Here is an 18,889-nt window from a genome sequence, read left to right on the forward strand (position 1 = left end):
CATGAAAAACATTACTCATACGCCTCTATTTTGCTTTCCCCTAATAACTACATCATTCCTCTCCTTTCGATCCTTTCAAACTTCCTGGGGTTGATGGTGCTATACATTTTGGCTCAAGAACTCACCATCTGGGAAACTAGATATGCACTGAGGTCTCCATAAAGGGCAGACCACATGTATGAGCTCTTAAATAGTACTTAAATAGTCACATGTGTTTCACAGTTAATTTAAAATTGGTCTACAGTTTCTTCATAATACATCAGTTGTTACTCTGGGTGAGCGTAGGCTACATAAGACTGAAGACTTAATTTCTCCCCTTATGAAATTCTATTTAAGATCACTTCATCCTTCAAAATTACTGAGGTTTTGCTGAATCGATGACTATATTTCCAAATTCAAAAACTTGATAATAACATTTTGATATATTTCTAGAATTTCAAGAAATGTTTAGGTTATCCTCAGAGAAGAACAATTAAAAACCATACTTTAAGGGCCAGTATTTATTTAGTATGTGTTTTATAATGTTGGCTCCCCACTATCTGATTATTTTATGGTAACCTGTCTGGTAAATAGAATACAGATTTAAGAAAACTTATGGGAGATTATATCAATGGCATAGCAATATATTAAAATATTAAAAATTTAGTCAGAGCCCTATGTGACTGCTTCATAACCACTATAATTCTTATGAGATAGAACCAAAAGTATTAACAACAACAAAGCAGGAGCCACTTCTCCTAAGTGCCTAAAACAGGAGTAAAAAAAAAAAACCCAAGATAATGCCCAAATCTGTCAGTGTAAGTTGTAAGAAAATATATTTATTTTTTCCATGACAATACTATGATAAAATTGTTAAATACATGCATGTTTTAAAAACAAACATAGGTAACATCTTTAGAGTTAACAGCCAAGCATACTAGTTTAACATTTAAGGTGTCTTAGTAATAGGTTACTTATATTCTATGTTCTTGCTATTAACCATGTCTCCCAAAAGATATGGAAACTAAATTCTGAAATTCTACAATATAAAATGTCCAAATTTTTCCTTCTAACAGCAACATAATCTCCAAATTTGCATAAGGTAGAAAACACTTCAGTTGTCGTCTCTGTAAGCGGAGTTGTTTTATTCCATATTAAACTCGGACTTTTGTGAATCAGACTGAATATCACACAAATATACTGCAATCTATAGTCTGCTTCCTGCATATGCATATTTAAATGTTTCCTGATATGATTAAGCACGATTTTAGGTACAGAACATCACAGCTGATCATTCAGATTAAAAAAAAAAAAGTCTGTAGTGGTAACGTTTCAAGAAATGAAAAATGAAACAGTTCTGGATTTGCAGTTTCTCCCTATCTTTCAGCTACATTTGCACACACCTGACCAAACAAAAATTAGTAAACAGTTACTAGTATTTATAAAAAACTGAAAATATTTAACATATAACATCCCCTTTAAAAAAAACACTCATTCTACAAACAACCTTATAAAAGACAAAAACTTATATCTGTTCACAGTATGTGTATTTTGTAAACAGTAATTCACTATAATGCAATTTTGAAAGTAAAAAATGGTAACTTCCTAGCATTATAAGGACCTCTGACTTGTGGCCAGCTAATGAAAGAGAAAGAAAGGTAACATACTCCTACTAGGAAAACTGAGTGTTCTAAAATGACTTTACCTTTGGACATACCTTAAGGTGGCACCATCTCAAATTTAGGATGTCTCTCTATCCAAGCCTATCTTTTTCAAGCAATTCTGAATTGAAATGTAAGAAAATGCCTTGCTCCTTTTGGAGAAAATAATTGGATAAAACAAATCCCAGTCCCAGGGTATCATGTAATACCTACCCTTCCACAACAGTGAATGGAATAGGGTTTCTTTTTGTGTGTTGTATTCATAACGTATTCACATTTTTCTGAAACATTATGTTCGAAGGAAAAAATTAAATTGAAGGACATATCACAAATAATGGGAAAAAGTATTGAAAATCAAACTGGGGACAGAGTATTTGAAAAAAAATTATGAAAATCATTATTCAGTACTGTTTTCTACGATCAACTACAAAAATACTAATGTTAAGGTTAAGCCTAACAGTTAACTTGTCCATGTTTTTTAATGAAAATTGCATTACCACCTAGAAATCTTCCGATCTTTTATAATATACCACCGGAATGCTGAGGAAAAATAGTAAGTTCAGAAATTGAAAGTTACCCATTTAAAATGGAGTAATTCTTAAGGGAAGTACATTTTAAATGTATAAGGAAATTCAATACATTTAAGTGAGCCATTCAGTCAGGTATACAAAGTATTTTTGGCTTAAGTGCAGCATAAGGTCTATATTGTTAGTGTTTTTGTTTGTTTTAAAGTTCTGATTGGCTACTGCAAAGGCAATCTTAGAAGATATATGTAAATGTAATAAAAACCAATTCCTTAGCAATTAAACAGTCATTTTTTTCCCCCATTCACATCTCTCTGTTTTTAGGGTATTCAGTTATAGCAACCAAAAAGTAATATGTTATTACTGTTTTGTATTCGGTTAGTATTTAAGAGCTTTTGAATTTATTGTTTCTACGTTTCTTCAACTAGGCACTTGCACATAGGAAAAAAAATTCAGAGAGTTTCCCTCTTAAAAACATCACTTTTCATTTTCATAAAAATGTTGCACAGTTAGAATCTGTCTTGCACAGGTAAATTCTCTTGATAACATGGACATGTATAATCCAAAATATTAACATTCTTAATAGAGGAAGAAACAAATGCTACCCATGGTTAAAATTAATAGAATCCTGTCATGACTCAGTGTCATAATTATAAGGGTTTGGATATATTCAAATCACATCCCCTGAAATTTTACCATATACAATAAAGCCTGACATTTCAATGAACAGAATGTTGTTCTTTAATCCATTATCAGCATTAAAAACAGTTCCTTTGTATTATAATTAACATGAATATGATCATGTAATAGTTAAGACAAAAGTACTAACTGAAAAGGAATAAAAATCTCACCACCCTATTGAAATAAGAGGTTTAAATATTAATAGCCCTGGTACATAATCCACGGAGGTATAAATAGACCAAATTCAAAACAAGCCATTAACAATGATATTCTAAGGTCATGTCTAAAAGCTGCATTTCCAGTAGGTTTAGTCACAACTCATTCTCTTTTGTGAAAGATTTTCTTCTGGATATAAAAAATAAAGATGGGCATGGTACCATGAAACGTTGTTTCAGCAGGAAATACCAGTTTAAAATAATGCTTTGAAGAAAGAGTTTATCAGGAGAATGAGTGCTTATCCTAGTCAGTTAAGCGCATACATCAATGTGTTGTTGATTTACTAGAAACACCTGGTTGGTACAAACATGTCCCACGTTGTGTACCCATCAAATAAAAAGATACTGTGAACACTTAGAATTAGGTTGGAATAAGAAAGATATCTAGTGATGCTTTTGCATGAGTCTTTCTCAAGTTTTCACTCAAACTGTGGAGTCACTTCTAGAGTAGATTTGAATCTTCAAGCCAATGGTCTCAGATCTACACAAGCTAGATCTTGACACATACCACCTTTCAGGAAAACTCTGTTGAATCTGCACATTCTGGGATGGAACTCAGTCAATAAAAAATTGACTGAACTTCCATTGATTAGCTAATGATCCTACATTTGACTTCCGAGATGCCCGATTTTATACTTTCAAAATAAGGATAAAAAGGCATTTTATAAAAGATATACAAATTTTAACATGGTTCAAAACATAAAACAGTAAAAATTAAATAGAAAAAAAAAGTTTTACCTGGTTATGTGCCTGAGCAGTAGAAAACTTTGAGATAACATTTTCTGCATATTGACAGGTTAGGGAGTACTTTCATTTCAAGCTATCATAAAATTGATTCCAAATTCCTTTTGGAAGAAAATGTTCCCTAGTCTCCTTCACTAAACTACATCTAATTATTCAAATACAGAAAAGCCTGTAATGTTCTTTAAATATGGACGGTATGAAGACAATTAAGAAATTACAGGACTAATTTCCAACAAGAATACAAGTTGCATGAAGGTTTAAGAATGTGACTTTTACCACAGTTTCCAAGAGGGCAAGAGGAGTAGATGTTCTAAATGCAATCCTTCAGATCCATGAACCATGAAAGCAATGCTGGTATGGAAAATGAGGCTGAAACTTTTCCGTGAATGGCTGCCTCTGTGTCTAAGCTGCAGGAACAAAGCACCTCTATCACCTAAGCACATAAACACCCAATTCAACTACCCAGATACTCGGGCCATAATGTCAAATCCAGGCTTCTACAGGTTCAGCACACTGAAGACTTCAATCGTATATGGATGCTAATCCATGCAATACATAATTTACAAGGTCTGTCTAATGTCAAAAGCCTAGCTAAGTCTTCCAAGAATACTTTTATGTTAAATAGTGTTTATTTAAGATGGCCACTCGCAAGAGAAATGCAGTCAAAATGACCACCAGAATCTCCATTCCTCACAAGGGAAGCTTGATCTGAAACTGGCTGATAAGTTAACTGGCTTGTAGGAGATGTGAAAATGTATCCTTTACACAGCACTGATCAAGACATAATGGGATATACTTCTGCTTCAGACATTTAGAATTCTCTAACCAATGACTGGGCTCTAGTTGGAAACTTTAGCAGGAAAGAGGGGTTTCCCAATTATTCTCCCAGTCAGGAAGCGCTGGAGGGAACACATCTAGCCTCCCCTTCTAAGCAGCCTTTAGTTAGCCCTCCCCCAGAGAGAGGAGCTAATGTGACTGGACAGAGAAAGGCCCTATTAGACCACCTGTCACCCGTGTGCATGGTCCTGGCACTGACAAACAGTGCACGTTTGCCAGGGTCTCCAGTGCCACAAGCAACCAGAGATATGTGACAGAGGGTGTTTTCTCTCTCCCCAGCTCCCTCCTCTCGCCCTGTCCCCATGTGCCCAGGTGGGGCAGGGGTTGGGAAGTAATCCCTTCCCATCTGTAGAGCAGGTCTAGCAATCCTCAATTCACCAGGAAAAGATAAGGAAAACTGTTTTGACCTCAGACCTAAACCACACTCTTCTAAGCATATCACAGGTTATAAGGAGCCTGCCCAGACTAACAGAGTGATACTCTGCTTCTCATTAACCCAGTGATCTGGCGTATGGATCTCCAGAGGCAGGGGAGAGGTAAGCTGCACTCTGAATCTTTTTCCTGCAGAAAAAGCTGTGAAGTCTTGGATGGTGTGATAGGACTCAAGAGCCCCGGTGATATTCACCATTAGCCAAACAAATGAGTCATAATGTAGGTTAGATAGGGCTCTGGATACAGATGGTCACAGTTGAAACGCATATGCATTAATGGCAGAGATCAAACAATCTCTTCTGGCCTTTTCCCGTTACCTCAGGTTAGTGGAGTTTAGATCAGTAAACTTCTACCTTGGCCAACACTTATCCTAAAGAGAGGAGGTACACGATTGGTGAGTTTTGATGGGGAAAAAGGCATGAGCTGGGGGCAAGAGGGGTGTGGTAATGACAAACTTCTGCAGGAAGAGAAGGCAGGCCCAGGTCTGAGTGTCTGGGGTGGAAGCAAAGGGAAGGAGCCCAACAGGAGAAATGAGAAGAAAGAGCGAACTGTTTACAGGTGGCTCTGGTTTGATATAATTTTCATTGTTGAAAATTTCTGTGAGCTATTATGTAGTTTTACTACACTATTTGTATACATAATTAATTGTATTTCACTCCACATGTTCATATATCAAGAAGCTCAGGAATTTAATTGAATCCTAGCAATTAAAATCAGGATTCATAAACAGAGTACCTAAACAGACTTTCTCCCTTGTCACCCTTATTGTGGGTTTTTTCCACAACATGGTTTTTACAACGATACATTATGGGCTAGAAAAAAAATAACTGATCCACTATGTGCAAACACATTACAGAGCCTCAGATGATAAAAAAAAAAAAAAAAGGCATATCTTGACTTCTTTAGGTCTTCCAAATTCTCAAGTACTTTGGCCTTAACTCAAAATACATAGACAGCCTGAGGGCAGGGAAAATATACACTTTTTAGATTTTCAGTTTGCTTTTCCAAGAACCACATTCATTCTAGACATCACTTATGAAAACCAGTGGTGGGCAGAGGATGCTGTGAGGACACAACTCTGGACGACTCCCAGAGCAACTGCTGCACCTTTAATACAGGTATGCCCACGAATTCAAAGCCATCTTATGATATTCCACATAAAATAGCCCTTGAGTAACTGTCCCTATAAGAAGCATTATCTTTTTAGTTTTACATGTAAAAATCTGAGGACTGAATCAGATAGTCTGGACTGATGACCCTTTAATAGGGAGGAACTGCTAAGATGCACAGTGAGGAGGAACACCTGCTAGGAGGTGTCAGAGGTCGTCACTGCCTGGGCAACCGGGGCTCAAAGCGTGGTCTTCTCAGGAGGGACTGAGGCCAATCCGAACTATACAGACGGCTAATGCCGCCAGATATTGCTTAGTAGTCGTCTCAAATAGTAAGTCACTGGAATTACATGCTTATGAGGAATACTGAATTTGCTCATATATTTATAAAGCTGACACTGTCACCAAAAAACAAAACAATGAATTTTTAAAAAATCTTAAGATCTACAGTCCTAGAAACTTAGTTTTAAATATTAGGGCAACCTAATAAAGGAAGCTAGCATAAAAGCTAAAAAATAATGGAATGGTGTGAAAAATCTTCTAAAGCAAGAAAACATGATTCTGATTTGAGCTGGTCAGTGTCACGCTTGTTTTCCAAGTTTGTACCCCTGAGAAAACTGTTTGGTAACCATTATACAGTAGGCACAGAAATCAACATACTTTATCAAACAAAACACTAAACAGGTGTTGCTGTTGATACATTAAAAATTATATTAGTTTTCTTAAATGCTGTGGATAGAGAATAATGTTAAAAGTTTTAAAATCTGTGCTTGTTTTTCATCTAGAATGGAGCAAATGTCAGGCAAATAAACTTCATCTGTTACTCTGACATTTTTCTCCCTTGCCTGCAAATCTGCCTACAATTCCATAAGGTATATGCATGAGAAAACCTGATGAACAACAGAACAGAATACAGTTGCTGTGGGATTTGTTTTGCACGTATGGACCAGGCAGTATCCGTTATTGAAATGCTTCCTAAAGGTAAAGCAATGTGAGAATTCTTTGGCTCGAATCACAAATAGCTCCAAACTGTGAGTTGTGTGCACTGAATTTCTGAGTTACTGTGTTTTGGCTTTGAGACCACATCAGAAGCACATTAACACTTTCAGTGTAACTTGCATGAGTGAAGTCCACCTCACTTAGCAACACTTCACAGGATCCCTCCAATGAATGCCAGTGCTGACCCGGCAACAGGAGCTCATTGAGATGGTAGACTGAAGTGACAGGGAGACACTGTTAATCGTTTGGTTTGTTCTGAAAAAAGTTTGTGAAGGACCAGCCTCCTCCATTAGATTTAGGAGAATCTTCATCTTTAGGAGGAATCAAAAATTGCCGGGAGTTAATGGAGCATGGACTTCCAAAAGAGACAATTTCACTGTTGCTGTCTGTGGACCTAGGTGAGTCTGGAGATACTAAGTTCCAAGTATTTACATTTGCCTGAGGTCTGTAACCTGCACTTTTGTCTAAATCATCTGTAGCCAGATCTTCTACAGTAGAAGTAACGAGGAGGTGCATTTGTGGCTTATAGCCTGTCCCCGCTACAGGGTCATTTTTGGGTTCTTCCTCTGGTTTTGCCTGAGGCTGGTACATGGACTGAATGTCAATGTAAATGACTTGTGAGGCCCCTCCGGCTTCATCCGCTCCTGGGTTCACTATCTCTTCCTCAATGACCGGTGGACAATAGGATACAACCACATGGTTTTCCGGTTGCACATCAGTGTTATCTTCTGGACGCTCAGCTACTGGAGAAATTATTTCTGTATCTTCTATTTTAGGAACTGTTGATCGAGTTTCCAGAACCTCGACATTATTTGGGGTACAAGGATTCATTTCCAATGTTTTAAGAGCGCTGTTTCCCTAGAAATAAGTTTTAAAACAGGGATTAGGATGCCACGAAACGCTGCTGCAATGCCTCTCCTACAAAAAGCAGCATTATTTTATATTGTTTTTCACAGTTGCTCATAAAAATGTGTCTCTACTATTCTGTAGTGCATACTAGAGCAAAGCTACTTTCTTTTCTACATATCAGTAATTTTCCTTGGTCTTAATAGTAGTGAAAGAAAAGACCATGTACAAACAATTTAAAACTAATAATTTTAGAAGTTCAGCAGTTCAAGCACTGCTATTTTCTCAATACATTTTACTCTGGATGACACTGACATGTTAAAAACTCTTCACAAAAAACTAAAAAGGGAAGTCAGTACTTCAAAGGTAAACGTAAGAAAATAAAGGATTACCTCACAGACACTCTTTTGAAACTGTAAAGCTTTACAATTTTCTGGATTTGGAATATCAGGGTAGAAGGTTTCTTTAATCCTTTAAATAAAGATGATTAAGTACATTTAATAATAAGATTATCAATTAGACAATAAATAAGTTAATAAGTTATCAGGCTTATTTTGACGTTTCATATGAATACTCTAATGAATATCTGAGATAAAAATGGAAGATCATTTTCAGCGTGATCAGTCACTAGAGCTTTCAATATAATGCACTGAGAGGTTCCTATCTGAAAAGCAGAAACAGTACTTCTATTCCTAGAACTACAGTGTCTTATGTATCTTATGGAAATGGAAAGCAAAGAATTAAAATGGTGATTGTGCTATCAAGTCAAAAGTCAAATACGGGCATTACTCATGGCCAAAATATTCATACTGTAGACAGTCAACTACTTGGGAACATGTTTGCATTATGTAGTTCTCTACTGCTCAAAACAGGCTCTGGATTATCAGAAAAAGGAAGGCTATCAATCTTGAGCAAAAACTAAACACAAACAAAAAGGAAATTTGCTTAGTGCCCTATCATATGTATAGCTGTTAAAAAACCTTTATTATTTGAAATTCCTGCAGGAAAAAGAAATGTTGTTAATGTAAGTCCGAAATGCTCTAACTTCTAAACTATCTCCTAACTTTATCTTTTTTTTTGTATTGAAATCATTTTTAAAATGTGATTTTGGGTAATGAGAATATGGTTACCAAACAGGGTATTCTACGGTTCTAAACTGTTACTATTTTGATTTATAAGCCAGGATTGCTAGAGTACATTCTCTTCTTTATCATGAATGACGGCCTTTTTAAGGCCAGTGAGGACAGTCTATGCATGAACATAGCCAGGTGCCACAAGCCCAGCCCAGGACAGCTCCTGCTGGCTGACCACGAGGCACTCTCTCCCGAGCCCCGCGCTTACCCTACCTCACTTCACTCAGCTCACACCACTCCCTCCGCTGCTGCACCGGGACACACACTTCTCACTTTCTCCAGAAGATCAAGCTCTTTCCAGTTTCTGGGCCCTCAGAGAATCTATTCTCTCTGCCTGGCACATTCTCTCCCTCTCCTTCCCCTTTGGGACCCTGCTGCAGTGGAACGTCCACAGGGAAGCCTGACCACCTCCTGTGACGTGATTCCCCGCTATTCTCCTCATGCCGCCCGTGTCCTTCCTAGCACCCACTCACAATCTGTACCCATATATTTATTAAATGCTTATGGGTTTCACGTCCATCCTCCCCACTATCCTATAATTCTAATGACCATTCTTATTTTAGTTCACCACTATGTCCCCCTTCACATGGGAGGGGTCATTCTTATTTGTTGAATAAATGACCAGATTTTCTAAATAGGTCACCAGGACAAGTGATACCTCAATCATTAAACTACATTTAATCTTGCATATAGCTATTGATCTATTTATGCCTATAAATATTTTTTTAGTACAACTGCTATTACTTTAATTAGTAAATATAGTAGGGAAAAATTTATACTTTTACTTTGTAAATTTTAAAACCTTTAAATAATGTGCCATGTTCTTGCCTAATGTTAATTCCAATATTAATTCTGACCAATACAAATATTTTTTACTACCTTGTTTCCACCAAAAAGTTGTACTTACTTTTTAACACATAAACTAAATAATCATGCCCTTAAGAACAAAACAGCAAGGGTAAATCATTACCATTCTCGTTTCCGATAGCAAAGGATGCTCGTTACCACTCCGACAATGACAGCCACTGCCACTGGGATGAGAATGGCAATAATCAATGCCACAGCTGAAAAGAGAATGTTGTACATATTCAAATCAATATTTTTAGTATGAACCAGAGAATAAATTCGCATTATAAGATATTTAAGTCAGCAGATTATTTGAAAAAAAAATCCAAACTGCTCCAGGGAAACTGAAAAACTATTAAAATATAATCTTAAAAAGTATTGTAATAATTTTTATACTAACACTTAAATTCTTCAGAGCAGTGTTCCTCTACCTTGGCACTACTGACATCTTAGGGCAGATACTTCTTTCTTGTGTGCTTTGCAGGGAGGAGGCTGTCACATGCATTGTAGGAAGTTTAACAGCATCCTTGGGCTTCTAATGACCAGATACCAGTAGCACCAACCAAAACTGTCACCAGACACTGCCAACTGTCCCCTAGGAGGCAAAATCACCCCCAGCTGAGAACCATCTCTACATGGTCCTTTATTTAAGGGCATGTATGAACTCCAGCCCAGGGCTAGAGAATAAGCCCGTGATCAAATGAAAGTTCTTTGCTGTTGACAAGCTAGTCAAGTCCATCACTCTTCTCTAATTTCCATCTCAAATTTATGAGTGTTGTGCTTTATGCTTTTTTTTGTTTTGTTTTGTTTTTGTTTTTTTTTTGACGGTACACGGGCCTCTCACTGTTGTGGAGCGCAGGCTCCGGACGCGCAAGCCCAGCGGCCATGGCTCACGGGCCCAGCTGCTCCGCGGCATGTGGGATCTTCCCGGACCGGGGCACGAACCCGTGTCCCCTGCATTGGCAGGGGGACTCTCAACCACTGCGCCACCAGGGAAGCCCTATGCTTTTTTTTAAGGCTATTTCTTACACTCTTCCCTGGATATGCCAAAAATCACAGAATATTTTGGGTAAAAAAAATTTTAAACCAGTTGACCGTTATATAAGTTCAACATGAATTTAGAACTCTAGACTTCAGAGGTACCCTTAATTCATTAATTTCTTAAGTACGCATTAGGCAATAACTGGTAAGAATAAATATGAATATCTCATGGCCTTTCAGTACTGCCCTCCACCCACTATAAAAGTGTAACAAAATATGAAATTTTAAAAAGGGGCATTCCTATATAAACAAAAATCACTGGAAATACAATGCACTTAAGTTCGGAAAGCAACTCGATGACAACATTTAACTCACAATTTTCCTTTGTCACCACAAACATGCTCTTCTCTGGCCCCATTCCTCCATCTGTATAGGCTCGCAAGACCAGATGGTAACTTGTTTTACCTTGAAGATCAGCAATTCTCAGTGTCTTCTGGGATATGTCGGTAATATTCTTAACCTTTATGTCAGAACGACCTATTTTTAAAGTGAAGAAGATTATTACTGATCTCTATACCATCTTAATCACATGGTTACTCAAAGCTGTCACATTCACATCCTTTTTAAATGAGTCTGAATGCTGGTCGCCTCCAGGGCCAAGGCCCGTGGAGCCAGCCAGAGCCATGTTCAAGTTCTACCTCTGCCAGGTAGTAGCTATGTTATCTGTACCTATTATTTAAATGCCTCTGAACCTGAGTTTCTCTAACTATGAAATAGAATATCATGACTTAGCTCTCAGGGCTCTGTGAAGTTTTCGTGCACATTCTCTAGAATAATACCTGGCCTATAGCAGGCAATCAATAAAAGTCTCTTCTTTTTCTTTTACTAAGAGCATGAAAACCCACCGCAACCAAAACTCACTGGGGCAGGGACACTGTCACTCAGGCTGATCATGCCTGTGAGTCAAGCGAGAAACTCAAGGAAGCGAGATCATAAATCAACAGAGATCGCTTCAAACCACGCAGGAAACGAGGCAGTGCATCTGAGTTCTCAAATGAGAGATTAGAGAGGACGCCCTTGAACCATTTTGAAAGGAAATGTGGAGAATTGTTTAAATTGTTAAATTATTTTTTAAATTTTAACCAAAAAAATGCAGTTTAATAGTTTAAAACTAAGTCGTACTATATGGCTAAAAACAAAAAGTAGCGGTTTCCCGCCAGCATCTTTCCCCACCACGAACAATCACTTCAAAATCAAGCTACCGGTCTCTTTGGGTACTGACTTCCATATTTTGAAATAAACTTAAATTGGCAGTGCTTGATTTTTAAATATTAGACATTAGCTCTAACACACAACCACTACCCCTTCTCCCCTCGAGCCCACATCATTCATAGAGAAACATCAAAAAATTTGGTAACTTCAGTGTTCACACTGTAGTGATCATGTAAATACAAATTGCTACTAAGACAAACTGCTTGGCATGATCACGTTTCCTTTCTTATTTTTCTGTTGTTATAACTGCTTTTCTTCCTTATTTGCTTAATGTACCAATTACTGATCCGTCCAACACCCTCCAATGAATATTCCATACAAGTTTCCATGTGGTCCAAAACAACAACATCCCAGGGCCGCTGCTTCCCCCAGCTGCGGCCCACTCCCCCCAGGCTGCTTCCCGGGGCGTCTGCTCTGGACTGGAAGTCTTCTAGGTGCTCTCATCCTAGAACTCCCTGCCCCACTATTTCCTCGTATTGACACACACTCTTCTAGGAGCTTCTGGAGAAGGGATACATGGGGGAAGTAATATGTGCAGCCTTCCATGTCTAAAGAGGTCTTCATTCTACACTCATAGACAGTAGTACAGATACTACTGTATCTGTAGATAGATTGGCTGAGTACAGAATTTAAGGTTGAAAATAATTTTCACTCAGTACTTTGAAGATGTAGCTGCGATATCTTCTAGTATCTGGTACATTGTTGAGAGGCCTGCTACCATTCTTATTCTTGATCCTTGCACAAGAGATGCTTTTCTGATTGTTTCTAGGATTTTTTCTCTATATATCAGGTGCTCTGAAAATTCATGGTGACATACTTCAGCACAGATCTTTTTCTCTATTTATTTTACTGTGTGTTTAATGGCACCTTTTACTGTATATACTGAGGTCTTTCAGTTTTGGGACATTTTTTTCTTGTGCTATTACTTTGATAATTTCCCTCTTTCCATTCCACTCTTCTCTCTTAACTCTTATAAAGGAGGACAGTGCAGGTCTTTGACTCAAACTCCAACTTTCTAATCTTTTACCTCCAAGTCTTCTCCTTTGCCTTTGTCTCAATTTCAGAAGAATTTCCCCATTTTTCATTTAATTTCTCCACTTGTATTTAATTCCTTAAAAATTTCTTTGATCACATTTTTAATTCTGAGGAATTCTTAACTGTCTTCTGTTTGTTCCTTTTTATAACATCATGTCTTTTCAATAAATACAGTATACGTCAACTATCCAAGGATAGTTTTGTTTTAAATTTCTCTGTTTTCCCACATTGCATCCATTTCCTCTGGTTTCTCCTGGTGTCTGTCTTTCAGGTTAGAAGCTTTGTCAATCATCTGGTTACCCCTGGTTGTTCGTCATGTTCGAGAGTGAGCCACTAAAAGGCTCACTGGAAGCCTGGTGTACATAGGTGGGGTTTACTGGGGGGTGGGCTTCACTTATATCATGGATGAGGAATGACCAGGTGGGTTCCTGGCTTTTCATTGGGATAATCCCCCAAATATCAGCACCTTTTATGTCTTTCCTCAGGAACCACTTACTCTAATCCTCTCATCTCCTGCCCAGAAAACAGGCCTAGCTGAAGATGTCCTATGAAGCAGATGGGAAGGAGGAAGAGGGAGAGTCACAGGGTTTGCTACAGTATCCCTTGTCTGGAAGCTCTCTGGTCCAGAATAAACCTCTTGTTCTCATGCAGGGGAGAGAGCACTCACATGAGCTACATGAAGCTGGTGTAGGACTTGGGGGTTCTAACTGCTCCTTACAGACTTACAATCAACTCCCGCTGTTCAGCCCAGATTCATCCTAACCATTGGCCTCCACTTCTGGTGCTGCAGAATGAACCAAATTACTTCTCACTGATGCCCAACGGTCCACCTAGACTGCCCCGCCCTCCACTCCTCTAGGTCACTCGGCCCACTTCCACACCCAGCGTTTCCAAATCCTCTTTTGTGCCTCTCCAGTTCTCTGTGTCTTTGTGGCTTTATGCATTGTTGTTCTTTTTTCTCTATTTTGCTCTAACTTTTAGTGACCAATCCACCCTAACTAGAAGTCTACATGTTAGAATTTGAACTGGTTCAAGTGTAAAATTTCTGAGCACCTGAGGGAAATGACACTAGAGTCTGGATGTTTGCAGGATCTGATATTTAGGGTTTCCCTCAACTTTGAAGGTTCAGGAAATGCAGAACTTAGTGGTCTGTGGGAGGCTCATGTTTACGCAGCTGCTCTCGGGACGTGACTAAGCTAATGCCCAGTTGGTCAGCATCTCCCTGTGGCGTTGTTGTTCTCTACTTGTCAGGCATTAAATATTATAATTAAAATGGTTTCTTTCCAAGGAAAGGTCATTAAGGAAAATAAAAGCTTTCAAATTGAAGAGATGATACGCTTGTGTTGTTCAGCCATGAATAAAAATCATCTGGCTTCCAACAGAAATGTAATTTAGGGTTTAAAGCCCAAAGTCTGCACAAACATTTCTGTATTTGTAAATTTGAGGATTCTCAAAGGTCTGTGGACATACACTTACCACTTGTCAAGGACTAACTGTACTTTTTAAGATTTAATAGATACACACATCCCCAATCAAATCAATTAAGTTTCGTAGCTCATTAAGGTCGTGGCTAACTGTGTGGATGGCTCTTTGTCAGATAAAAGGAGACTCTGAAGCCATTCTTTAGGTTCCTGAGTTTTCTCCTTCATTAGTGTAAGTACAGGAAGACCTTTTTTTTTTTTGCGGTACGCGGGCTTCTCACTGTTGTGGCCTCTCCCGTTGCGGAGCACAGGTTCTGGACGCGCAGGCTCAGCGGCCATGGCTCATGGGCCCAGCCACTCCGCGGCATGTGGGATCTTCCCGGACCGGGGTATGAACCCGTGTCCCCTGCATCGGCAGGCGGACTCTCAACCACTGCGCCACCAGGGAAGCCCAGACCTCTTTTTTTTTTTTTTTAAAGTAACCTTCATAAGATGCTATGTTATAGATCAGGCAAGATTAGAGAGATGCTCTCTGTCCTGTGGGGCTCACAATCAAAGGCCTCGGAATAAATGATTTAAATGATTTCTGAAAGACTACATGCCATTGATCACATAATAAAATCTTTAAAATCTCATATTCATCAAATGACTGCATTTTCCCTTCCTTATTTTTCAGAGCATTCTGGAAGTCTGAATAAACTACTCAGTAGCTTCTTTACTTCTTTTTTTTCTTTCCTCCTCTTTTTTTTTTTTTTTTGTAGTTAATAAAGAACTTCTAAGAAACAGTATACTTATTCTAGTAATTTACTTACCCGATTCCAAAACCCTCATCTTAGATGTGTCTCTCTCTCCTTTTTCAAAGTAAAATAAATACCCTCTTAAAAAGCCTCTAAGCTCTTCCACAGGAATTTCTTCCCATTTCACTAATATCGAATCTGCAGACGTATCCTCAACAGTAAAATTTGGTGCAACAACTGGAGCTGTAAAAGGAAAAAAGTCAATAGCTAAAGGAGGGTTTACTAATACAGAGCAAGACATTAAGGTTTAATGAGATTTCTAGCCTCAAAAACAGCTAAACTTGTAATCAGAACTTTATTTAATCATAAACTTTCACAGATATTATCACAAGCACTTTTGCTGTGAAGATACAAAGGCAGAACTTACAACTTTCACACATAAAACATATCTAGGGAGGTAACCTATGCAAAATCTTTAAATGGCTACTAGAATAGGCTTTACTCACACTTCCCCTCTTTACTGATAGTCTTGAATAAGTTAATAGTCTTAAAACTTTGTGTAAGTGTAAATTAAATATTTTTGACGTCCAAATTAAGATTTAATTTTCTTAATGACAACAGTAAAATTATGAAACATAAACATGAAACAAATGAAAAATAAGTAATTATAATTTTACAGTTATCATACAAATTATTTTTCTTCCTTGTACTAATAAACATCTCAATTCAACCTATTTTTAGAATTCAATCTGAAAACTGATGTTGTTTTATAATTTCTCATATTACCTTGAACGCTAAGAAAACTTACCCATTTAACTTACCCAATTCTTCTACATATCCAATTATAGAACGTAGTAATTGATATCCTTGATTTCTGCACCCGTACACGAAAAAATTATATCTTACACCTGGTCGAAACTGATCTATAAGATGAACACAACCAGTAAACGTTCCTAAGTACATATTACTATGAATATCTATTTTAGAAATATCAAATTTATAATAACTCACTTTGAAATTTCCAAAACTAATTTTAAAAAGGTTACAGAAAATCCACATTTTCAAAATTGGTAAATATTCAGAGTGAAAACTGACTCAATAAGAATTAAACTCACTTCTGTTGTAATGAAAAGTTTAGTATTATAACATGACATCACCTTGAAGGGCAAAAATGGTAATCAAGGTTTTCATTTTGTTCCTTCAAATTAAGCAATGACAACTTCTTCCCAGATTTGGTCTAGGGTCAGTTTTCTAACCAATCCCAGGCCCATGTCATGCCTCTGAAAAAGCCCTTCCCTAACTAGTGTTATCTGTGGGTTGGAAAGAACCCACTGCTCTTCCCTTGTTCCAAGAAGCAGATACTAAAATGTCCACTCTAGTTGGACACTTCAGTGTTAAAGGAAATGGGCCATAGAGTCTATTCCTCTTTACAGCATCAGCATTTAGTGCCCTTGACTTAACTCCACAAGACATAGAAGAGAAGCACCTTAACTTCGATCAAAGTTAATCACTTTTAAATGCCTCCTCGATACAATGCAACGTGTAAAGTGTTAGGACCACAGAGGTGGATGTATAACAAGGCCCCTGGCCTGGAGCAGTTGGCAGAGAGGTGGCAGGACAGATGAGGAGGGGTAACCGTAAGACCCTGTGTTAGACTAGAGGGATCTATCACAGAGCCTGTGGCCCCTTCAATGAGGGACCAAGTGAGCCTAAGAAGATCAGAAAAAGCCACCAGGAAGTGACGTTTGAACAGAGCCTTGAAGGGTACTTAGTAGCTCACCTGCAGTGATCAAGGAAAAAGACACTGCCTGGGGGGAAAATGGCAGCCTATGGGATTGCATTTAATTTGTGGAATACAATTATTCTAGTGTGGTTAAAGCACTTGGTCCCGGATTCAGAACACCAGTGGTCTTCAGGCTCAAAAGTGAGATGGTTACCTCTAAAATCACTCTGCAACTTTTGCTGGGGGGAACAAGTATACTTGAGGTTCTGATTTTACACCACATGTATGTTAGTAAACCTGTACCTAGTTTTATATTACGATTATGCATACCAAAATTCTATAGGGTTCTTCCACCTGAAAAAGAAAAAGAGCCTGAGGGGTTAGAGCATCAGGAATGTGTTTTGAGATCATAAAAGAGAGAGGATAGTTGAAAGAGTGGGTGACTGAATAAGAAAGGAACAGGAAACGTGCAGGTTTTGTCCACACCCTGTCCTAGCAGCCACTTAAAGCTCTGAATTGCTTTAAAGTTAAATCCTGGTGTGATCACATACTAGTTTTGTGACCTTGGGCAAGTTACCCAACTTCTCGGAGCCTTTGTCTTCTGAGCTACTACAGGGCCTTTGTTCACCTGCCTCAGCATCAAAAGTCTTCCTTTTCATCCTACAGGTCTCAGCTTAACCTCACATCCCAGATATTCCATCTAAAGAGACGCCTCTTCACATCACTCCACCCTGCCCCAGTCCATTCTGATTATTCTCAAGTCCTTTGTGCTCAGTAACCTGGGCCCTGGGCAAACAAGGGCAAAAGGATGGTGAGTGACATCATTACAATTATAAATAATGCTGTGTTGAACACTCAGGTGTAAATCTGTGCTGCTCTCGGATTATTTCTTAGAATAAACCCCTAGACAAGCAATGACTAGATCAAAGCCTATGAGTCGTTTCACACACATACTGCCACAAACTGCCTTCCAGAAAAGTTAAACCAATCCACACCCAGCCCAGCGGTGAGGGGAACAGTCACTGCATTGCAAACAGTCACTCCATATGTTGCTCTTTTTAAAAACATTTTTTTGGTAGGGAGCATGCTGTAGTGTATACGGAAGTAGAAACATAATGGTGTACACATAAAACTTACATAATGTTATAAACCAACGTTACCCCAATAAAAAGTAAATTTAAAAAATATCTTTAAAGAACTTTAATTGCGAGACACTCACCAGATTCTATTACAGTTTCAGTGCTGTTTGAAGGGACTTTTTTCCAGTCCATGAGGCAGGGTTCAGACCGAGATGAGTTACACCATTTAATTACATAGTCACAAGTCACGTTGGGGTCATAATTCCAAGTGAGCAGAATCCCATTTCCCATTCCAACAGCCTGCTCTATTTTGAGATCATCTTCAAGAAAGAAGGATATTTTACCAGTGTTAAAAATAATGTTTTAAGGTACATCTCATGAAAATGGGCAAGAGTTATAAAAATCACTTTACCGTGCAGACACTGCAAAATAGTGCTAAACTAGATAAACCTTTAGCAAAGTTTAGAAGTGCTGCTCTGTTGTTTTCGTTTTAACTAGGGCAATTACCTGTGCATATATATTAACTCAGCAGCTGGAAAAAAAACAGTGAAAAAGCACCTAGGATCAGGCAGTGACATAACTGGGCCGGGACACGAGGATCAAGAGCCATGAAGGATGGGGCAGAGGGAATACAG

General features: G+C 38.2%; 1 protein-coding gene across 3 annotated transcripts in view; it reads right to left on the bottom strand.

The window, feature by feature from the left end:
• Nucleotides 1-971: 971 nt before the first annotated feature.
• The window catches only part of LIFR (LIF receptor subunit alpha), a 91,940-nt gene continuing 74,022 nt past the window's right edge, over nt 972-18,889 (bottom strand). For 2 of the 3 annotated variants that reach the window (XM_029216100.1, XM_029216101.1), the window contains exons 14-20: nt 18,395-18,574; nt 16,274-16,375; nt 15,528-15,695; nt 11,363-11,524; nt 10,131-10,224; nt 8,420-8,498; nt 972-8,039 (exon numbers count right to left, since the gene is read on the bottom strand). In XM_029216100.1, the coding sequence (XP_029071933.1) occupies nt 7,419-8,039; nt 8,420-8,498; nt 10,131-10,224; nt 11,363-11,524; nt 15,528-15,695; nt 16,274-16,375; nt 18,395-18,574 (1,406 nt within the window). In that variant the 3' untranslated portion in view covers nt 972-7,418. The remainder of the gene's footprint in view (nt 8,040-8,419; nt 8,499-10,130; nt 10,225-11,362; nt 11,525-15,527; nt 15,696-16,273; nt 16,376-18,394; nt 18,575-18,889) is intronic. The other variant, XM_029216102.1, reaches the window with a different exon arrangement.

The sequence above is a fragment of the Monodon monoceros genome, unplaced genomic scaffold, assembly GCF_005190385.1.
Source record: "Monodon monoceros isolate NGI ecotype Baffin Bay Population unplaced genomic scaffold, NGI_Narwhal_1 Super_Scaffold_12, whole genome shotgun sequence".
NCBI classification, from domain to species: domain Eukaryota; kingdom Metazoa; phylum Chordata; class Mammalia; order Artiodactyla; family Monodontidae; genus Monodon; species Monodon monoceros.